The sequence below is a fragment of the Etheostoma cragini genome, chromosome 24, assembly GCF_013103735.1.
Source record: "Etheostoma cragini isolate CJK2018 chromosome 24, CSU_Ecrag_1.0, whole genome shotgun sequence".
In the NCBI taxonomy this organism is placed as follows: Eukaryota; Metazoa; Chordata; class Actinopteri; order Perciformes; family Percidae; genus Etheostoma; species Etheostoma cragini.
The window spans coordinates 8,837,837-8,859,009 of record NC_048430.1 but is presented as its reverse complement, the minus strand read 5'-3'; the positions used below and the strand labels follow the sequence as shown (position 1 = coordinate 8,859,009).

The 21,173-nt window shown below is 41.8% G+C and overlaps 1 protein-coding gene across 3 annotated transcripts in view; it reads right to left on the bottom strand.

Moving 5' to 3' along the window:
- Nucleotides 1-1,279: 1,279 nt before the first annotated feature.
- The window catches only part of LOC117939435 (sodium/potassium-transporting ATPase subunit alpha-1), a 37,757-nt gene continuing 17,863 nt past the window's right edge, over nt 1,280-21,173 (bottom strand). The window contains exons 1-24 of one of the 3 annotated variants that reach the window (XM_034864779.1): nt 17,718-17,753; nt 17,595-17,679; nt 17,069-17,179; nt 13,397-13,456; nt 12,542-12,643; nt 12,295-12,396; nt 12,100-12,213; nt 11,668-11,802; nt 9,695-9,812; nt 8,838-9,106; nt 8,449-8,757; nt 7,774-7,908; nt 7,297-7,489; nt 7,013-7,188; nt 6,777-6,913; nt 5,579-5,729; nt 5,281-5,449; nt 5,015-5,169; nt 4,776-4,899; nt 4,514-4,659; nt 4,278-4,408; nt 3,871-3,972; nt 2,676-2,767; nt 1,280-1,471 (exon numbers count right to left, since the gene is read on the bottom strand). In XM_034864779.1, coding sequence (XP_034720670.1) covers nt 1,443-1,471; nt 2,676-2,767; nt 3,871-3,972; nt 4,278-4,408; nt 4,514-4,659; nt 4,776-4,899; nt 5,015-5,169; nt 5,281-5,449; nt 5,579-5,729; nt 6,777-6,913; nt 7,013-7,188; nt 7,297-7,489; nt 7,774-7,908; nt 8,449-8,757; nt 8,838-9,106; nt 9,695-9,812; nt 11,668-11,802; nt 12,100-12,213; nt 12,295-12,396; nt 12,542-12,643; nt 13,397-13,456; nt 17,069-17,179; nt 17,595-17,606 — 3,072 coding nt within the window. In that variant the 5' untranslated portion in view covers nt 17,607-17,679; nt 17,718-17,753 and the 3' untranslated portion in view covers nt 1,280-1,442. Of the gene's footprint in view, nt 1,472-2,675; nt 2,768-3,870; nt 3,973-4,277; nt 4,409-4,513; nt 4,660-4,775; nt 4,900-5,014; nt 5,170-5,280; nt 5,450-5,578; nt 5,730-6,776; nt 6,914-7,012; nt 7,189-7,296; nt 7,490-7,773; nt 7,909-8,448; nt 8,758-8,837; nt 9,107-9,694; nt 9,813-11,667; nt 11,803-12,099; nt 12,214-12,294; nt 12,397-12,541; nt 12,644-13,396; nt 13,457-17,068; nt 17,180-17,594; nt 17,800-21,173 lie in introns of those variants that run through there. The other 2 variants (XM_034864778.1, XM_034864780.1) reach the window with 2 other exon arrangements.

Genomic DNA, 21,173 nt, shown 5'->3' with positions numbered 1-21,173 from the left:
AAGGCCCTGCTTGTGGACGGAGGATGAAGGCGTGATAATGTTAGTGTCTGCATGCAGCCTCTTTCTCTCTTTCCCGCCTGTTCATTTTCATCTCAACTGAATTTTTATCGACATATTCATGAATCCAAAAGAAAATAACGTCAACGCAGCCACACACACATCCGCTTTCAAGCTGCAAAACGCCAATATTTACTATTCTCCTGACTCTTTTCCTTCCTCTTTATCACATCGATTCACTTTTCTCATCATCCATCAACCTCATTCTCTTCCTTCTTATTTTCCCGTCATCCCTCCATCCTTTGTCTGCAGGCTCTCGCTGTCTTTCTTACACTAGCACCCTCTGCTGTAAAAAAAAAAAAAAAACTGGATTGGCTGGTTGAAACATTCAACCTAAATAGGGCAGCATTCACTAGTTTTCACTACGGCAATCCAAAATCTTTTATGGTAATATTCTGCATGCAAGCTCAAGGGTTTTTCTAAGTGTGTGTGAAGCAGGCCATCCGAGACCTGGTTGGTATGACGATACTGTGTGTGCACACACACATCAGAGAAGCTGAGGGACGAGGAGCAGGGTAAACACAAGGTAGATGCAGCACTAGAGTGGGCTCAGTTAATTCTCACTAAAGGCCTCTTTGCATCAGCGGTCAACGGAGCAATACATAGCAAACACCACTGGGGCAGATTGACTCTTGAGATAATGGGAACGCACACACACAAGCACACACTCGCACACACACACACACATCTCTCTGACATGCTTTCCCTTCATATAGGTAGATAGAGATAAAATCCTGGGGAAATAATGATCAAAAAGGGTTTTAAAAAGCAGTTTAGGAGCTGATAACACTGATTAGTCAATCATGCCGAGCCCCTTGAGGGCTTTCTGGCTAATTAAATGAAATACGTTCAAAGGGAAAATTATTGATTTTGTTTGAGATGATCATGATTATTTCATTTAGCCACGAGTATACAAATGCCAATCTAACGCTAACATTTGATTTGAATTTTTTTTGTTTCTGATGAATAATGCATGGAAGCTGTTGGTATTCAAAGTAGGATGTGTGTGTTGTGTGTGAGCCGCTGTTCATTCTGGTAATAACAACATCTTTAAACATCCCATTTGCTCTGTGAAGTGTGGAGAATTCTTTTTTTCTTTTATTATAATTGCGTTATTTTAAATTCAATGCCAGCCTCGTTGAATCGAATCTGTCTCCAGAACCGAGGTTTTTTCTTGTCAGAGAAGCAATAACTGAAGAATTGCACAAAAAAAGCCTTCATGTACAATGGAATGGAAAATGTTTTATTGTGAATGACATATAGATCATAACATTGACATCAATACATCTATATTTATTCATCCATGCTTTGTGTTTTTGGGGTCCGACTAACATCTCAGACACATAATATGTAACATGGCAGTAAATGACGTGTGTCTTGTTGTGTCAGTAGTATGTCTCCTGTTCCACCCAACCTAGAAACCAAAGGAGACAGAATTAGGGACAGAGTTTTTTGGATGTGTCGCCTCACATTTGGGGGTCTAAATTGTCCTTGTTGTCTTTCACAGACAAAACACCCAGGCTGCAGGATGATATCATCACTCATGTCTGACAGGCTGACAGTGATTCAAAGAAATAAGACCTGGATTGTGGAGCTTGAGCAGGACACGTCCTGAACATCTAGAGCTGAGTCTTTCTTTATGAAGCCATTAAGAGATGTGTCCTGCAGGGACATGGAGGCTGAGGACTTTCTGTCTCATGGTTACTCATGAGATGATGCTAAAAGGGGAATTCTGACCTGACCCGACTCAGAAAGCCGTGCAGGTTTTGAAGAGCTCACCCAGAGACTGAAGGCAGAGGGCATTCAGGAACTCATATCTCAATCAAAACAGCATGGATAGTTTGTTTTTCCAAGTTTGTATGTGCGTGGAAGCACCAGAGACACAAAATAACCCAGGAAAAAGTGTTTTTTTCCCCCTAATATGTGCACTTAAATACATATTAAGAATGCTTAATATGATTTTTAGAAAGCTAAAAAAAACACTTGGCTGAAAATGTGGTTTCTACTTTTGAGTGATACTGTAAAACTGACTTTAGGTCAACTTCAGGTTCAAAAATAGAGTTGGGCCCTGAAGGCCACACAGTGGAAACATCTTTGTTCAAATAAATCCCAAAGAATGTAAACTGTGTCAGTTTGACTTTTCTGCCTGATTGTAACACATTGTTCACCCTCGATGGGCAATGGGATGATTACTGATCTGTGCTGTGGGGCTCAGATGTAACACACACAGACACACAAACACACACGTAAATACGCACACAGACCCACAGACACACACGAACACACACAGCTGCATCAGAGCCAGGTCCTGCTCAGCTCTGTGAGTGGACTGAGGCATTAACAATGGTAGAGTTTAGGGTTGGGGGCTGGGGGGGTATTATTTAGCTAATGAAGCAGGAGATTTTGCGTGACTAACAAAATCACATCATTTAGAGACACAGGGTGTAAAAAGATGATTTTTTTTCCTGAATGTGATTTATGATTTGCTCAAAATGAAATGCTCCTGTCCTCCTCACCCCCTTACATTCACCTCCAAATACAGAGAACAGTGGAATACGTGTAATTCAAAAGGTTTAACTGTCTTGAAAGGCAAAAAGAAGAGTGTGTGAAGGTCTTACCGCCTGGGTTGCGTCTGAGGATGTATCTTCTGGCTTCGTCGTACACGAAGATGAGGAGGGAGTAGGGGAAGGCACAGAACCACCAACATGGCCTAAGGTACAACACAGACGCAGAGATTTAGCACACGGACCATCACATGACATTTGAAGAGATGCTTATTCGTTTCTTTAACTTGTCGCCTGCTTTTAAGTGTCTCTCTGAAGGAAAATTGAGAAAGCGAGAACCCCAGAGGTGAAGACAGAAATATAAAAGATTGATTCAACACAACGCTCTTTAGCAAGTACAAATCTCTACTTCAATTAATTTTGGGGTGTCATATTCAATTTTAAAGAAGTGGTTTCCAAATAGTATTGAGTAAAAGTTGACATATTCCAGTCTGTGATTATCCATCAACATCCATTCCTTTAATTTTAGTTGAAACAGCTCCTACTTTCTGCTTTTCTAACTCAAACATTGGGTATAATTTCCTAAAAGTTAGGTTTATTGACCATAAATTCCAAAAATAGCTGTAAAACTGAAGTTAATAGAGTTAGTGTTACGTAAAAACCCGTCAAAAGTGATGAAAAAAGGGACAAAAACGTGAGAAAAAGTTAAGAACATTGATAAAAAGCGTTAACAAAAGGGTTGATTTTCAGTTTTGACGGGAAGACAACACGTGAGTTAAGACAAGAAAAGCAGTCCATTTACATTGAAACAATAAGAAGGACCTTTCAGCTGCTTGTGAAACTCCTAGGCTAATGAGTCAAACTTGTTTTTATTGCTTTCTCTTTGTCTCTGGTGGGGAAATTGTTACAGCAGCAATTCTACTTCATTCTGCCTTTGAAATGTATAAGTGACACTGGATAACATCCAACGATTTTGACAAGACAATAAAGCTTAAAGAGACTTAAACTTCATCATTGGGAAATAGAAGGAATACAATGTCTTACACACTGAATGCACTGATTGGAAATGAGGCCTAAGTGCATTACATGTCAGTAAATTAACAGAAAAAAAGGATTTCATGGATTACTACTTTAATAAGGATAAACATAATGTGTATTGTGCTCATAAATTTGCCATCATACATTAAAAGAAAAAACATTTCCATGGAAAATAAGACCATTTGTGTAAAGTAAATAATCCTAGAAGGGGAAAAGAAAGTTGTGTGTGTGTGTGTGTGTGTGTGTGTGTGTGTGTGTGTGTGTTACTCACTTAAGAGGATACATTCTGAGAGCGATGTCCATGCCCGGGCAATATGACAGGAAGGCAGCCAGAGCTGTCTCCTCAAATAGACCAAAGATGAGGACACGGTTTCTGTGGAGGCAAAGAGTCAACATTGTTAGAACAATTCAACCATGTGTTACTAACCAGAGGTCCTTCTCCACTATGATGTTAACGTTATAATGAAAACTCTTGATGCTATAAATATAAACCCAGAAGAAATATCTGGATTGGCAAATATAATTCTAATTATACTTAAACAATTCACCCTCGATGTTGTGTATTGACGAGTAAAGGAAGACTACAAAAGTACCCTACTTGAATTTATTGTGTAAGAAAACAAATGTTGTGGAAATCACTGGCTGTACCCATGAGGTCTAATAAGTCTTTATACATACTTCATTCCTTGTTGCAGGATGGAGTTCCTCCTGGTCTTGCAGATGATCAGATCGGCCCATTGGACCACCACAATACTGGTGAAGAAAGCTGTGTGACACGTGAACTCTACGATCTTTCTGCGCTCGTATGTCTGGTGAATACAACATTAAAAAAGGATTAGCTCAATTTCTTCTTCTGTACTACCATTGAAAATGTGAATGAACTTTCCCATTCATCTAGCACGAGCGTTACTGACCCACTGCTGTCCGTAGCTGTCTTCCAGGTCATTTACATATTTGTCGTCCCAAAGCATCCTGATCCCCAGCAGGTCCATGGGGAGGAAGCCATTTTCAGCCAGGATCACAAAGTATGTGAAGAAGCCAGCTACGGCCTGCATCATACCTATCAGAGAAGAACAGCACTTTGGTCCAGGGTTCAACATTTTAGAAAAGCAACCAAATGATAACAATCATTTGTTGCAACGTAAATGTCATTTAGGTATCATTAGGTGGGCTTACCGATCTGTCCGTAGGCTATGCTGATGAGCCTTTCATTCACCAGTTTGTCGGTTTTGGGGTTTCTCGGCTGTCTCTTCATGATGTCACTCTCAGCTTCTTCATAAGCCAGGGAGATGGCAGGGACCTGGAGACAACAAGGTAACACACAAGATATTTAACACTGTCAATCGCTTTGTCACACACATTTGAGTTTGTAACTATATTCCCATTATAAAAAATGTTAAGAAATAAGAGCTCACCATGTCAGTTCCCAGGTCAATGCAGAGGATGGTGACGGTTCCCAGGGGCAGAGGGATGTTGGCGATGATGAAGAGGAGGAAGGGTGAAATCTCAGGGATGTTACTGGTCAGAGTGTAGGCGATGGACTTCTTCAAGTTGTCAAAGATCAGACGGCCTGACAAAAGGAATTAAGAAACGTTCGTTGCAAGGAAAAGAGCTTACAATGATTCGTTTCGCAGTCTGTATTCCACATCTCTGCAGGTATAAGCCTTGGTGTAAGTCTTACCTTCTTCCACCCCGGTAACAATGGAGGCGAAGTTGTCGTCGAGCAGGATCATGTCAGCAGCTTGCTTGGAGACGTCAGATCCAGCAATCCCCATGGCGACACCAATGTCGGCCTTCTTCAGAGCTGGAGAGTCGTTCACACCATCACCTGTCACAGCCACAATGGCTCCCTATAGAGAGAGGAGAGCATTGTTAGGATGTCCACTGCAAGATTTAATTCTAGGACTACAGACACTTCTGAAAGTTTTTAATCCCAATGTGTGTCATTGAAATTGTCTTAAATTTTCTTTGACGCTGACCTGTCTCTGGCAACCTTCCACAATGATAAGTTTCTGCTGAGGGGAGGTTCTGGCGAAGACAATTTCAGTGTGGTGTTGCAGGACATCGTCAAGCAGCTCGGGGCTCATGTCTTTCAGCTCACCCCCGTGGATAACGCAGGCCTTGGCATCCCTGGACAGGAAATCAAAGCAGCATTAGGAAATGGTTGTAATCCAACATCCTGTTTTATAATAATATGAGAGAGAAAATCATGGAGAAACAGGAAATTCTATTTGAACACAGACACTCGTTAAAGAAAAGTATGGCATCGTCGGCAAAAAGCAACATTTAGAAAAAAGTACTATACATCTACAGGATTTGTTCAAACCTAATACTACAAATACATTTTGACATTTTATCACATGGTTCCCAGCTTTCAAATTATATACTGTTTACCACTATATATTTAGTGGAATCTACTGTTGACCTAAACCCCTAAACATCCCCTGTTTTCCACCCTACCCCTCTAGAAAAAGGGGGGTTGGAATGTTAAGGGATTACGAACAGGAATTTCCTACATGAGGATTCTGTCTAGAATTATAGTATTAAATGTATGTGTTTGGGGACAATATTATTGCATCGTCATCTGAACTGGCTGATGAAGAAAAGTTAGACCACCAGCTCAGAGAATCCCGAGATATACATTATTTGCCTCCAGTGAATTAATACTAAAAGCCTTTTTGGCTAAGTAGATTTCAGAGCCTCAATTGCCAACACTGATTTAATGTTGCTCTATTAGTACAAGTAGGGGCGGGAATCACCAAAGGCCCCACAATACGGTATCATCATTTTTTCATATTGCAATTTATTACCCTTGTTTTAAATTCAAATCATGTATATGACAACATGTTTTATCTAAAAAGATACATTTCTCTGTTTTTTTATTATTTCTTAGATTCTTCTTGTACCAAAAAGTTAAATTCTCAGGTGCAATTCATATAATAAACCTACTATATATTTATATACTTGGCATCCGTGTATTGTATACAATATTGCCAGGGAAAATATCTCAATACTAACTGTATGCATTTTATCCCCCCCACCTCTAAACACAAGTATTAGGAAAAAATGCCACAAAAGAAGGGACATGTTTAGAAGGAACATTGCAGGTCTTGCTCATGACAATCACTGTGTTCATCTGCAACCAGAACTCTCAGAACTAAGTTTTAATGTACTGACCTGGGGTTGACTTCTGAGACTGGAACATTCAAGCGGGCAGCAATGTCTTCCACTGTCTCGTTGCCTTCAGAGATGATACCCACACCTTTAGCGATAGCCTTGGCTGTGATGGGATGGTCACCTGTGACCATGATAACCTAAGGGAGAAGAAGTTAAGTATTAACACCAAAAAGGATTGGGGTTTTGGTGTTGAGATGATGGCTATGTAATGTAACTGAAAGACTATGGTAACAAACCTTGATTCCAGCGCTCCTGCATTTCCCGACAGCATCAGGTACAGCAGCACGAGGAGGGTCGATCATGGACATGAGGCCGATGAAGCACAGGTTCTCAGTGGGGAAGTTCACCTCTTCAGTGTCAAAATCAAAGCCCTCTGGGAACTGGTCGTCAGGCAGCTTGAAATGGCAGAAACCTGGGTAAGACGGGAAGAAATTGCACGCCATAAGTTTAAAGATGACTATTTCCCAACACACTAATTAAAGAAATAGTGATGTAGCTGAAGAAAGGAGCTTAGTTGTACCCAGTACTCTCTCTCCAAGTCCTCCCAGTTCAACGTAGGCGTTCTGGAAAGCGTCTTTCAGCTCTTCGTCCAGAGGCTGCTCCTTGCCCTGCATCATGATGGTGGAGCAGCGGTCCAAAATCCTCTCAGGGGCACCTTTCATCACCAGCAGGTGCTTGGTCTCTCCGGGAGTTGAATTCTTGTGGATGGAGAGCTTTTGGACAAAGGAAAACTGAATTTTAAAACCTTGTCTCAATTCAATTTTTATTTTAAACTATGCTATTACTCATACATCAAAAAGTGGTCGTTGGAGATATAACCTAACCACTAGAGGGCGTAAATCTACATTTCCCTCCAATACCACTGCAAGAATTGTGTTACAATGCTATGTTTGCAAGGTATTTTAGGACTGAAATCTGCGTAATTGAAATACAGGTTGAATCTTTTCCATATACATGTCAAATTTGAAAGCTATGGGAAACTTTGTGGATTGTTTACCTGGTATTTGTTGGTGGAATTGAAGGGGATCTCAGCAATGTTGGGGTATTTGTCTCTCATGCCGCGGACGGATCCACAGCACAGCTCAATACACTTCAGCAAGGCAGCTTCAGAGGCGTCACCGGCAACATCTCTCTGAGGATTTAAGCAAAGGACAAAGAATTAGATTTTGACTGAAACTGTGTAATATATTGGTCATTCTTTATATTATAATATTTGGTAAAGAATTATTCAGCCTTATTTCATCCTGTTCCCAAAGTGCAGTTTAAGCAAAAAAATGAACTTGTCAGTACTGATTGATAAATAAATCAATGGGTCTGGGAGGCCACCTCTTCCCACAGCTGCAGCTATATATTTCAGAAAATAATTATGTTAAGAGATTTTTATAAAGATTTGTAGTGCAGTCAGGCTGCATTTGATTATGTTGGATCCAAGTCACGTCCCACACAGTCACGGCACTGATTCATCTATGTAACGTATCCAATTCAACACCATGTTTTAGGAGGAGGACAATTATTCTATAAGTTGATAACGGGAATTTATTCATTACTATTTTTTCTCTTTCACAAAATACGGCGTAGCACCAAAGGCAAATGTTGTTGGTATTTTCTTCCACTGGTGAGTTGTTATGACTCTTTTGGGGGGATCAGATATTACATGCAATGCGCTTTTCACCTTCAGAATGGGGACGTTGGTCTGCTCCGCCAGGAAGACGGCACGGTTGCAGAGTCCAGCGATCCTGGCCAGGGCAGCCCAGGTGGTAGAGCTCTTGTCAAAGGAGGCCCCACTCTGGTTCTCTGTTGTATCTGCTTCGTGGATCTGGTTATCGAACCACATGTGGGCCACGGTCATCCTGTTCTGGGTCAGGGTGCCGGTTTTGTCGGAGCAGATGGTGGAGGTGGAGCCCAGGGTCTCAACAGCTTCCAAGTTCTTCACCAGGCAGTTCTTCTTCGCCATACGCTTGGCGGTCAGGGTCAGACACACCTAGAGACAGAAAGCAAGTGTTTATAGCTACAGTATAACATCTTTCTTGAGAGAATGACACTTGGGGCAGAAAAACTCACAGTGACAGTAGCCAGGAGACCTTCTGGCACGTTGGCCACAATGATACCGATGAGGAAGATGACGGCCTCCAGCCAGCCATACCCAAGGATGAGTGAGAGGATGAAGAAGGAAACACCCAGGAAGACGGCCACGCCGGTGATGATGTGGATAAAGTGCTCGATCTCTTTGGCGATGGGAGTTTTGCCGCCCTCCAGACTGGATGCCAGGCAGGCGATACGGCCCATGACAGTACGGTCTCCAGTGTTGATGACGACTCCTCTGGCAGTACCTGGGCAGAGGCAGAGATTCTTTGAGTGATAAAATAACAGGCGTAAAAATATTGGGTACCTGCTACTTCCTATACCATCAACTTCATTTTCTCTATAAATGTCCCAGTCATTTTATAGTATTTGTAGTTGTTTTATAGTTTATTGAATCTTTATTTAAGTTTAATTTCCTTCTAACTTGGACTTTACTTTAACACTCATGATGTCCTCGGGTCAAATTGACCCGTTTTCCTATATCAATGTTTTTTTTAATTACCCCAATTAACATGATTGATTCCTCACAACGCTCTTCAGCAAGTACAAATCTCTACTTTCATTCATTTTTTAACTCAAACATAAGGTATAATTTCCTATAAATGAGGTTTATTGACCATCAATTCCAAAAACAACTGTAAAACTAAAGTTAATAAGTTAGTGTTAAACATAAAAAAAGTGACATTGAAAAAAGTTTTGAAAAAGGGCCAAAAACGTAAGAAAAGTTAAACACATTTATTAGAAAGAGTAAACAAAAGTGATGACAACACAAGGGCTAATCTTTTTTGAAAAGCCTACTAAACTTCTGTGTTGTCTGCTATACGTTAGTTCTCTACCTTCAACACAATTGGTCGAGAAGAAAGCAATGTTCCTGGTTTCCAAAGGGTTGTCGTTGGAGAAGTCTGGCGTACGAGTCTGAGGCTCGGATTCACCAGTCAGAGAGGAGTTGTCCACCTGAAGGAGGGAAAAGTAGAGAATGAAATGACTATACCATAGATGTCCAGAGAAGTGAGAATGACATGATGTCTACAGGACAATTTGAAATAATTGTTGTTGTTGGTCTGCGACAAAAATAGGAAAATAGAGGATGACACATTTGGGTGATGTGATTTTGAGTCAGGAAAACAAATTTTGAAAGTAAAATGAACCAAACTGATGCTTAAAATACCAAACAGTATTTCCCGTCAGCTGTTAAGCAACTTTACCAAAGACTTACTGACATGGTGTGAGTACACCATGATTAATAAGCGGCTGAGCAGCAAAGCTGCATCCACCCTATTGTTTTGGCTAGTACTTTTCTTCTTCTCACTACAAAATCCATGTTCCCATGCACAACAAACCAACACACTTTGCACACAAGTAAAAGTCCCATGCCACACATAATCACTCCGATTTGCATCTAATAGTCCTGATGTTAGCATTACAGCAGCCTTCTAAAATTCTAAACATTAAAAATTCATAAGAAATCCACCATACATGCAAAATCTCTGAATTTTCTTGTGAGAAGTGTTTTTTTTACCATAGTCATAGTTGTGTGGTAACCAAGATAACATCTCCCTGAGATCAGCACTTACCTACCATCAAAGGTTCTGAGTTTGAGCCCCCCGTGTTGCAAGATAATCATGCTATACAGGACAACTGCCCTGCATATTTTAGATATGTCTTTGCATTAACACAACCGATTCAAATCAGTTGAGTAAAGCTATGGCATCATTTATTTTACTAAGTCAACCCATGTTGACTTAATAAAATAAATTATTAGCATATCTGTGTTGTCTAGACACATAAAGTCAGAATTTTGTAATGATGAAAGCATTTTTGACAGAATTTTCCAACCCTCGATTTTATGCAATCCTGCACATCTCTTTCATGAATTAAAGCCATCACATGCCCAATAGCTCACTAAGATCAGCCCCTACCTTCAGACCGACTGGTCGTGAGGTCAAGCCCCCAGTGTCATACCTAATTAGGCCTTGTGCTGTTGACACATTCCCTATGTGTTTTAGATGTGTCTCTGCATCAACATGCCGGTCTGAATTGATCAGCTCAATGGTTTGTGTGCCAGGTAAACATGTCACTGTGTATTCTGGCATTATGCGGTGGAGATTGGAATAACAATGGGTTCTAAGCGAAACTGGAGATCAACAATGGTGATACTGGTTTTTAGATCCGAGGGGTTCAGCGTTCAAATCCCCTACGCACCACTCACCAACCCTCTTCCTTTTCATCCCCTGCTTTTTCCCTTTCCTTCTCAAAGTGCTCAGCCCTGACCATTGCTGCGGAACAACTATAAATTAATTTGTCAACTTAGGTTCGGGATCACGGCCACGCCTATACAACACCTCAAATCACCAGACAAATCTACATAGACCATGCTGCGCAGCCAGCCTCGTTATCTCTGATTGCTTGACCCATCCTCCCTTTCCCTCCTCTTCATCCATCCATCTTTCCTCTCGTCCCTTCCTGTTCAACCCGGTACACACCTTGCTCATCTAAGTAAACTATTCGGGTGAAAACTGCTTCCGAGACGGAACCCCCAATCTGAGTCTCCTCCACCCGTTCATCATACATCCTCCCAGACCAGCCATCAGACGACATCCACATCTATTCATCCTTCTGCACATTCATTCATTAAACCAGCACATTGTTGGGGCGTGGTCCTTGCTAGTGAAATTTCTCTTAATGTCTACACAACATGACCAATGTTAATACTCCAGAACACAGGACGTGTGCATACATGGTTATCTTAAGTGCTGTTGAAAGCCACTACTCCATATGTGAGATTATTATCAAGTCTTGAGGTACGGACCTTGCAGCCGTGAGCAGAGACGACTCTAAGATCAGCGGGGATCCTGTCTCCACCTTTCACCTCCACCAAATCTCCGACCACCACCTCCTCAGCGTTGATGCTCTTCTTCTCGCCGTCACGGATGACCAGGGCTTGCTACAAGAATCAAGATGAAACATATGGTTTTCAGGGAAATTTCTTAACATAATTATAGATGGTTTCAATCCCAGTAGCAAGAAGCCATATGAAAAATGGAAAAACAAGTCATCAATATGAAGCAATATGGCTCCTTGTTGATATTCTCTCATTTGTCACTGTTTTAAATATGACATTAGCAACATCTTTAGCCGTTTTGTAAATAACTGCAGCCAAATGAGCTTTTCTTTGATGCTCTTTTCTGTTTCAAAAGGTTGCGACATAGATATGAAGGTACAAAAGTCACGAGCAAATCACCTGTGGGACCATGTTCTTAAAGGAGTCCATGATCTTGGAGCTCTTGGCCTCTTGGTAGTAGGAGAAGCAACCAGTGATGATGACGACAGCGGATAGCACCACACCCAGGTACAACTACAGCGAGGGGGAAAAGACTTTCAGTCAGTTCATTTTGGTGGCATTCCTTCTTATATCATACACTACCAAAGACCTTACGTTATCGTTGGCCGGTTCATCTTCTGAGACGGCCTGGATACTGTAAGCGAGGAAGCAGAGGATCGCACCAATCCACAGCAGCATGGAGAACCCACCAAACAGCTGGAAACCAGATAAAACAACATGCAAGTTTCATGACTTTGCCGGTTTTACCCTGTGCGACGAATCAAAGTGCATTTGCATTTCTAAATTTTGAATATGCAAAAAAGGGTTCTGTTTTGCATGGAAAAGAAGAAGTGACCATTACCTGTTTACAGAACTTGACCCATTCAGGCGTCGTGGGAGGAGGCGTGAGGGCGTTGGGGCCATCTCGGGCCAGGATCTCTTTAGCTCTGCTGTTGGAAAGACCCTAAAAATAGACATAGAAATACAGGTTTGATAGACTCTACAGCTCTGAGAAGCATTAACAGTAAAGTGTGACTGAAGGTCTCTTTGGGGGTGGGAGGAGGGGGGAGGTACCAGGAATGAAAGCAGCATTTTTTTCTTGTAGGTAGGGTCAATGAGACCAGTGTTCCTGTGTAAATGAAGTCTTTGTTTTGGGGCAAACTGATCAGATTTCAGTGGATAATCAGCATCAGTCAAGCATTTGGCCAGTGTAGGGCTGTATTGGGTTGTGTAATGGGATTGTGTGTGTGTGTGTGTGTGTATGTGTGTGTGTGTGTGTGTGTGTGTGTGTGTGTGTGTCCTCAGCGTGCTAAAGACCATGGTCAAAACATAAAAATTACAGTATGTTTTCCTGTTTCTGTACAATGCTACATTCATTGACTTTTTAAAGGGTCAGTTCAACTACATCACAACATTTGCTCTCCTGCCTCCAAGGGTAATCAGCCATGCAGATAGTTTTCATTTCATTGGAAAAAAATGCACTGTGGTGAAGGCCGAGATCTCAAAAGGGAATGATCTCAAAAGGTAAACCAATACTATCCGCATGGCCAGACACCACTGGAGTTAGGGGAGAAAAATCCTATCAGTAATTTATAAATGACCCTTTAAAATAATTTCCCCACATTTTGACAGTGTTTCTAACACAATATAATGGTGGGAGTTGTGTCTGTGTGTCACACACACACACACACACCCACACACATGCAGGGTTACTCACTCTGGTTAGGTCGGTACCATATTTTCTGTGAAGTTCATCCAAGGTTAACTTGTGGTCATCCTATGAAGAGAGAGAGAGAGAGAGAGAGAGGGAGAGAGAGAGGGAAAGAGATATTGAGATTGAGCTGAAATCCCTGTCATTTTAAAACCCCAAATATTAATATCTCCTTTGAGGATTAAAAACTGTCCTGTCATGTCCTGCAGAGGGACACATAAAGATGACAAGGCAAAATCAGTCATCTGGATTATGGATGCATGCCGGTCCGTACAGTGTGATTTTAAACTAGAGTTTGATTGAACATTTGAAGCCAAACGCAACATGATAAGCCACAAATAGCTCTGTAAGGTATGGACTCATCCAAGACAAGGCGAGAGGTGCAGCAGACCTGACAGATATGCGTCTCCTTCTTAACGTTAGTTCAGGTTGCACCACACCTGTCCCGGATGACCTCCGAGGTCAGCGCGGCTCAAACAGTTTGCTGCGAGCAAACAGTCCATCCAGCTGAATCAGTGTCACCCAGCTGAGACACTGATGTCCGCTCCCAAGAATGTGGCTTATGTGCTTGGACATTAAGGAGGACCCCACCCTTCGAGAGCTAAACTCACGTCAGTCAGTGCTAGCAAAATGAACTTGATTGCTTGTCGAAAGTCGAAAGAAACACACATTGTATTGCATATTTATTATGTTGTCTGTAAAAAAAGAAGCTTATATCCACTAGAAATGTTTGTATTTTTAAATGAAAGAGCAGGGGAATGATTCAAATTACAGTGTATCTGCAAATGAACATCCAAATAACCCACACTGGGTTTGTTGAATAACGCCTACAGCGAGTGAGTGAGCAGGTATTCTTCCTATGTAATTTGGATGATCTGCAATAACATCCCACTCCCACCTTTCATTATGTCACACTGTAAAAGAGCTAAGTGGTGTAATATTTATACAAATGTGAGCGAGTGAATATATCCCATGTAAAGATGCTCCCGCTGGTTTCTGTGCTTTACTGACTTCGAATATGTGACAAATTCTTGTTGAAGACGTTGTGATGTTGAAATAATGCCATATTTCACATTTCATATGACTTTTTTTGTGTGAAATAAAAGCTTGCCACATCCTCACAAAATGCAATTAGTCACTTCATACGTATGCATGGAGAGCATATCATGTTGTCGCCATCTGAACTTATTTAATAGTACACGGAGTGGAAGGAAAAATATCAGACTGCAATTTTAATCATGTGATTTAATGTTCGCTGGTTTTATGAATAACATGGTTGATTGTTTTAAAACTGACTCCTATTTTATGATCTGTAGTGAAAGCACATTTCCTTTAGTAGATGAATGAATGGATGAACGAATGGATAAATGAAAGAAGCATGAAAGGAATCAATTCACACCACTCAGTAACCGTGTCCCATTATATTATGTAAGTACAAGTTTACACACTGACCTTTTAAAGTCCAATGTTTCACATCCATCGCTTTGAGCATGTATATAAGTGTACTTTAAATACTTTGATTGACATAGTAATACATAGTAATATGCCACTCAAAAACTTAAGCAGTTAAGAGATGAACTGAGTCCCTTCACATCCACTGCTTGGAGTAAACATATGAAATATTACATTTACATAATAGTAATTTGACCATTAGGAATGGGGAGTCTCTTTACATTTACTTTTTTTTTTTACGGTTGGTGGAGAAAACGGGCGTAATTTTACGGTTTTATCTCGACTGCCAACATTTTGCTTTGTAATGGGCAAAGTGTTCCATGCCAAACGTGCCATGGAGAATGTGTTATCACATGCCCCACACCCCTGTTTTTACGCACTTCTTTTTAAACCTGTAGAGGAAAGGTCTCCTGTGGCTTTAATAGTGCACATGCACATTCTGTATTTAGCATTTTCTGTCACGGACTTTATCACGTTGGATCAAATCACGTGCTGCTTTAAGTTGCTATGGGAATAGTCCCTGTCTTCCAGCTGGACTTTGACGCCTCGTTAATTGCACGATGGTGCAATAATGATTAACGCGTCGGCCCACCTACACTGTCATTACTTTTACTCTTGTCCAATAAGTTTATCTGAAGATCATCAATACATGACACTGAATCACTGTTGCCCCATGTTTGTTCTCAAAGCACTTTCATCAATTGGAAGGGACACTAAACGCACCATGTGCTGTTAATCGTAGTAAATTATATGCTAAGTTAGGGAGGTTATGGCAGACTGGTGTTACGGTTGCTATGGCATTGAGATGTCCTTCAGGAGGCGGCAGGACTTTGAGATCTAGTTAAGACGTACTGAGGACAATATTCATTAATGTGTCATCTAAATGGGAATTTTTATTGCCTGATAACCTGCAGCACTCCATGACCTGGTGGCTGACATTGGGCAGAGGCAGAATAAACACACAATAGTTAAAGAACCAATTATAAAACGGCATTCATGTTCTATTTTAATTGTAGTTTTAGTTAAGATACTTTACTTCAGCGTGTCTGCAACAGACTGACGGCAACAATCTATCTTTACTGGATGACCTTGTGAAAGTCAAAGACCAGTTTATGTCTATTATACAGCCAAATGAGCCAAAATGGTTATTATGACATTATGAAATCATTAGACACCTGAACGTGTTCACTATGTAGTGCTCTGACATTAACGTGAGACCTGAATCTGCCTCGGTGTGAGCTGACCTTGTGAAGGACACTACGCCACGGAAGCCTCGTCTTAAACAAACCATTTAGAGTTCATGGACAAACACACAACACACAACGCAGCGGGTAAGCTTCTTAACAAGAGGAAAGTAATTCAAGTTCCAGAGGAAACCATAAACCGCCTTTGTTAAAACCTTTTTCTGTCTTTGGTGGCATTAAATCATGCATCGGGCCTTCTTGTTGACGTGGGGATGGACTTAGCGCAAGACTGCCTCACTGTTCTTGAAATGACCTCAGCCAGCCACAGATACAGACGCAGAAAAAGCTGACACCGGTGGAAATTGGGGCCCTGTTCTACACAGGAAACCCACATAAACTTCGATGCATGCAATTTTACAACTCTGCACATTTCTACGCACGCGAGTGCAGTTCAGTATCTGCGTGATAGCGGTTAAGACACACAACGAGCCACCCATGATGTGAGAATTCAGAAGCAGAATAATTTATGTTTACAAAAAGGACTGTTTGTGTTTTGGGAAACCTAAGACGATAATGACAACAGAGCCTCTCACCCAATATTTCAGCGTGGAAAACTAATCTAGATAAGCATGACTTAAAGATAAGTATAGCTGTGAACTCCCTAATAACATGTGACAGTACATGTAGGAGTGTAAGTAGCGGTCTTTAGGAAATATGAGGTAGAAAGCTACATCTCCTGTGAGGTAAAAGCAGAGGTTTGTCTCAGCCTTGACTGTATCATTGCTGTGACTCATGGTAGAGAGTGTGAGTGTTAACATGGCTTGCATGAGGCGTTAAGTATGAGGCAAACAATATGTATGGAAGGACATGGCTGTAAAGTTCAAGAAGGTCATTCTATTAAACGTCTGTTTGGATTAAGGTGCATTTTGCGAGTTACAGACGCTTTCACAAAGTCCCTTTTGAATATTGCCTAATTGAAATAGTCCACCTTAGGTACTTAAGACATTTAAAGAGTGTTTTTTGTGTTTGTTTGTGTACTCACCAGGTCAACTTCTTTCTTCAAATCATCCATATCCTTCTTTGCTTGAGCTTTCTTCGCTTTCTTGTCCCCACCGTCTGAGGTTGCCGCCAGTTTGTACTCATCTTTCCCTTTCTGGATTGTAAAAAAATGAAACAAAATAAGCTTCTGAATAATGAGCACATGTGGCTAGTTTGCCCTGAAGCTTCCTTATTTCTTGCACCAGCCAGAGCAGTCTGCAGTGTCAACTTTGCTGTTCAAACATGCTGTAAAATATGAGTTAATCATTGTTAGAAAGATTGGGATTCTCATATATGTCCCCTATTGAAAAGTGTGAAGGGTTCCTCAAAACTGTGGAAAACACAAAACTGTATGCTGCATATTTCGAAACTGAGGTACAAAGTACTTCAGGAAATCCACAACTGCCAGGCGTACCCAATAACTTGTGACTAAAACTTGGTTTGAACAACCATAACCAGCTTAACCTTAGCAGGAATCTAGAGTCTCTTGGAAACTAGTCCAGAACATGTGACAAAGCTCCAATACTTACTCCCAGCCCCATGGTTGCAATGCAAGTCTGAGAACAGTCAATCCAATTGTCTTTTTAAATTGCAACTTTCCTCCGCCTCTCTCTCTCTCTCTCTCACACACACACACTCTCTCTCTCTCTCTCAGCCCCGTTGCTTCCTGTCTTCTGCACGACCCAGAGCAGAGGAGATAGGTTGCATAGCATTAGCCTACCTTTATACCCGGGACAGGCTTACCTGCCCTCATAGGAGGAGTTTGGTTGGGGAGGAGGGACAGGGGGGGGGGGGAGGTGGAAAGGGGTGAAACAGGACAGGTGAGGAGTAGTGTGGGGGAGGTGGGTGGTGGGTGGTGGGTGTGTGGGTGTGTGGGTGGGGGGGTGGGTTTACTGTAGGAGGGAGGCCCTCTGGGGGGAGTAGTACGAGAGAAAGGGGAGGGGTAAATCTTGCCCAACTTCCCTGTTTTGTTCTCACCGCTTCCCGTCCTCTCTTTTCAATCTTACTCATGTGCTCAATCCATTCCTCTTTTTCCATTCATTTCGACCTTTCCCTTGCAAGAAGAAGTAAGTGGACATGCGAAGGCCCACACCCTTCAGTGAATTCCTGTGTGTACTGTCTGCGTGCTTTGTTTACAACACAAACAGAGATGAACTAAAAAAGAAGTCGAGATAGTGGAAAAGTGAATGAGAGAAACACAGAGCTAAAAGCAGATATAGAAAGGTGAAAGTACACTCCTGCGGGTGACTGAGCGGCCAAACCTGAAAGTGCATTTAAAAAAAATACAGACTGAAGACCGCTTGGGAAAAAGAGGCTGGACTAAATGGGTGCTCATAAAGTAGATAACAAATGGAATGCAAAGGGAGGAATCCACTGATCCTTTAGCTGTCCCTCTCTGTCTGAGGTCAACGTGCCCTGTAACAAAAACGACCTTGTCATTGATTCTGAAATCCACCTACCTCAGGAAAAGTGAAAACACTAGGAATGGAATGTCTTTCGTAATGCTAAACCCTTGTGTTTAGCATAGATACACATTGCTGCAACACTAATGGCGTTATTCCGCTGCATGGTACCTAGTCGCCGCTACTTTGGTTTTCTCTTACAAAAAAGGCCCTAATACCTGCCGTCAGGTACTTTATTTAGTACAACCTCAGTTGAGGTTCCAAGCAAGCTGAGGGGATCCCAAAAAGTGACGTGAAAACCTGCAGACTGCTGATTGGTCGGAGAGAATCCTCACTATTCACTGCGTCATTGCCAGCGACGGACGGGGAAAAAACCCACCGTGTTTAAGTAGTTTATCCAGCTGTGTTGTTTTTGTTGCTGCCTCCAGCTTCTTTTCAAACTAAATTTGTCTTCTGGCTGTGGCAACACACACAACACAACAAAAACAACGCACCTTTGACCGTTGGGTCATGGCAGTTTCCTGCTATGACGACCAGCCACGGCTCGCTAAAGGCGGCGCTAATCTGCAAAGGCAACTGGAGGACGGGGCACCGTGGCCGAGTCCAGCCGAGTCGAAGCGGGCGCCGTTAATGGAAAAACGCAAACGTAAGGTTCCCTGTCCAAACTTGGCCAAAGGTCCGTTGTAACAAAACCAGGAAGTGGATATCGAGACTTATTTTATTGGTTAAAGGTTTTGCAGCTACGTTTGTCAGCCCTGCTTTAGTGTTCCTTAGGTTAGCAGAGAGCTAAAGCAAAGCCATATAATTGACCTGAGAGTGATTTAAATGAATCATTGAGCCACCCAATGCTCTGGACCGACTGTGTCCTTGAACAAAGGGGTTTTTCCAACTGGTCATCAAGTTGGTGTGCAGAGAAGCCAAAAGCCAAAAATAAGCATGATGTATATTCTGTGCATGAGATAACACACTAAACAAACACTTTTTCCCCCCAGATTTGTGTTATTGTTTAGGTTTGGCTGCAAACCTTTGCTCATGACCCTGAAATTTGGAAACCAAGAAGTGCTCTTCCTGCCTGTTGAAACTCACAGGGAGGAGGAGGGGGGTGTTGTCCTTGTTGGCTGGCTGGTTAGTGGGGGTTGCTGGATGTGTTTGTAGTAAACTTCCTACTGTTTATAGTCACTAGACTGTGCAGGAAGGAGGGGGGGGGGGGTTATCATGCAATGATGAGGAGATAGGGTGGATTGTTAAATAGCAGGGGAAGAGAATGGGAATTTGGAGTGAGAGAGGAAGAAAAATAAAAAAATGTTAAGGGATAGACTAAAGTATGAGCGGCTGAAAGACAGAATATATCCTCTATTGTTGTAGTTATGGTACAATGAAAGCATCTGGTTGCTGTTTTGACATGGTAGTGGGCTCTGTAGTGGTTTGTCCCAATTCTATTCACAAGGATGAAATAGATCTAGGAGCAAGAGGACATGATATAGTAGATAGATAAAGGGAGAAAGGTTGAGAAAAACCTTAAGGGGAGAACTTCAACCCAAAATCAAATCCACTTTTCCTTTTACACTCAGTGTCAGTATCCGCTCAGATAATGGCTGAGGCTCGCCACAAGACAGCTGCACATAATGGGAACTAATGTGTTGCAGTTTCTCATGCTAATCTACTACAAATCAATGGAATGCTAACTAACAACATGTGCTTCACATCACATGCCATCAAGTCAGTGGCTGTCTGCGAATACTTTAACAACCTTTACAATGACCACCCTTTCTATTCAAACACATTCGCCCACACACACACACACACACTGAGAATGTTAGTGTCTGTCTGCAGCCGGTTCCTTTCACTTCACTTCGACTGAATTGTTATCAGCACGACAATTCACCAGAAAAATGTGAACAAAGCCACTCACAACAGCTTTTAAATCCTAGTTAGATGATTAGCAACGTGTCTTAAAAAAATGTGTGCTCCAAAACAACAATATTTGATGCGACTCTTTTCCTTCCTCTTCATCACATCGATTCACTTATCTCACCATTCATCAACCTCATTCTCTTCCTTCATTTTTTCTCCATATCTCTCCATCTTTTGTCCGTAGACACACGATTTGTTTTTCACCCCAGCACCCTCTGCTGTAAATGACATCACTTGTGAAGTCAGAAAGAAAATAACTTGATTTGCTAGTTCAACCTGAATAGTGCAGCGTGCACAGTTTTAACTAAGGCAATCCAAAAGATTCTGGTAATATTCTGCCTACAAGTGTTTCCTAAGAGCGTCTGTGAAGAAGGCCACCTGAGAGCTGGTTGGTATGACGATAGTGTGTATGCAAACACACAGGAGTTGAGAGAGAAGGAGCATTCATAATAAGCAGGGCAAAAGTAAGTAGATACAGAACTAGAGTGGGCTCACTTAATTTTCACTGAAGGCCTCTTTGCATTAGCGGTAAAAAGAGCACAACATAACACACAACATCATGGCAGATGGCAGAAGAAGGCTCTTGATATAATGGAAACACACGCACAAACACACACACACACACACACACACACACACACACACTGCTCTGACATGCTTGTCCTTAATGAAAGGGTTGGTAATGCTAAAAAGCTAGCAAGACTTGGAAGTAGCCTCTTGGAAACCTACACATGCCCTTGTGGCTCCCCCCACACCCAGATGGGAACAAGACAATTCTTGAAAACACCAAAC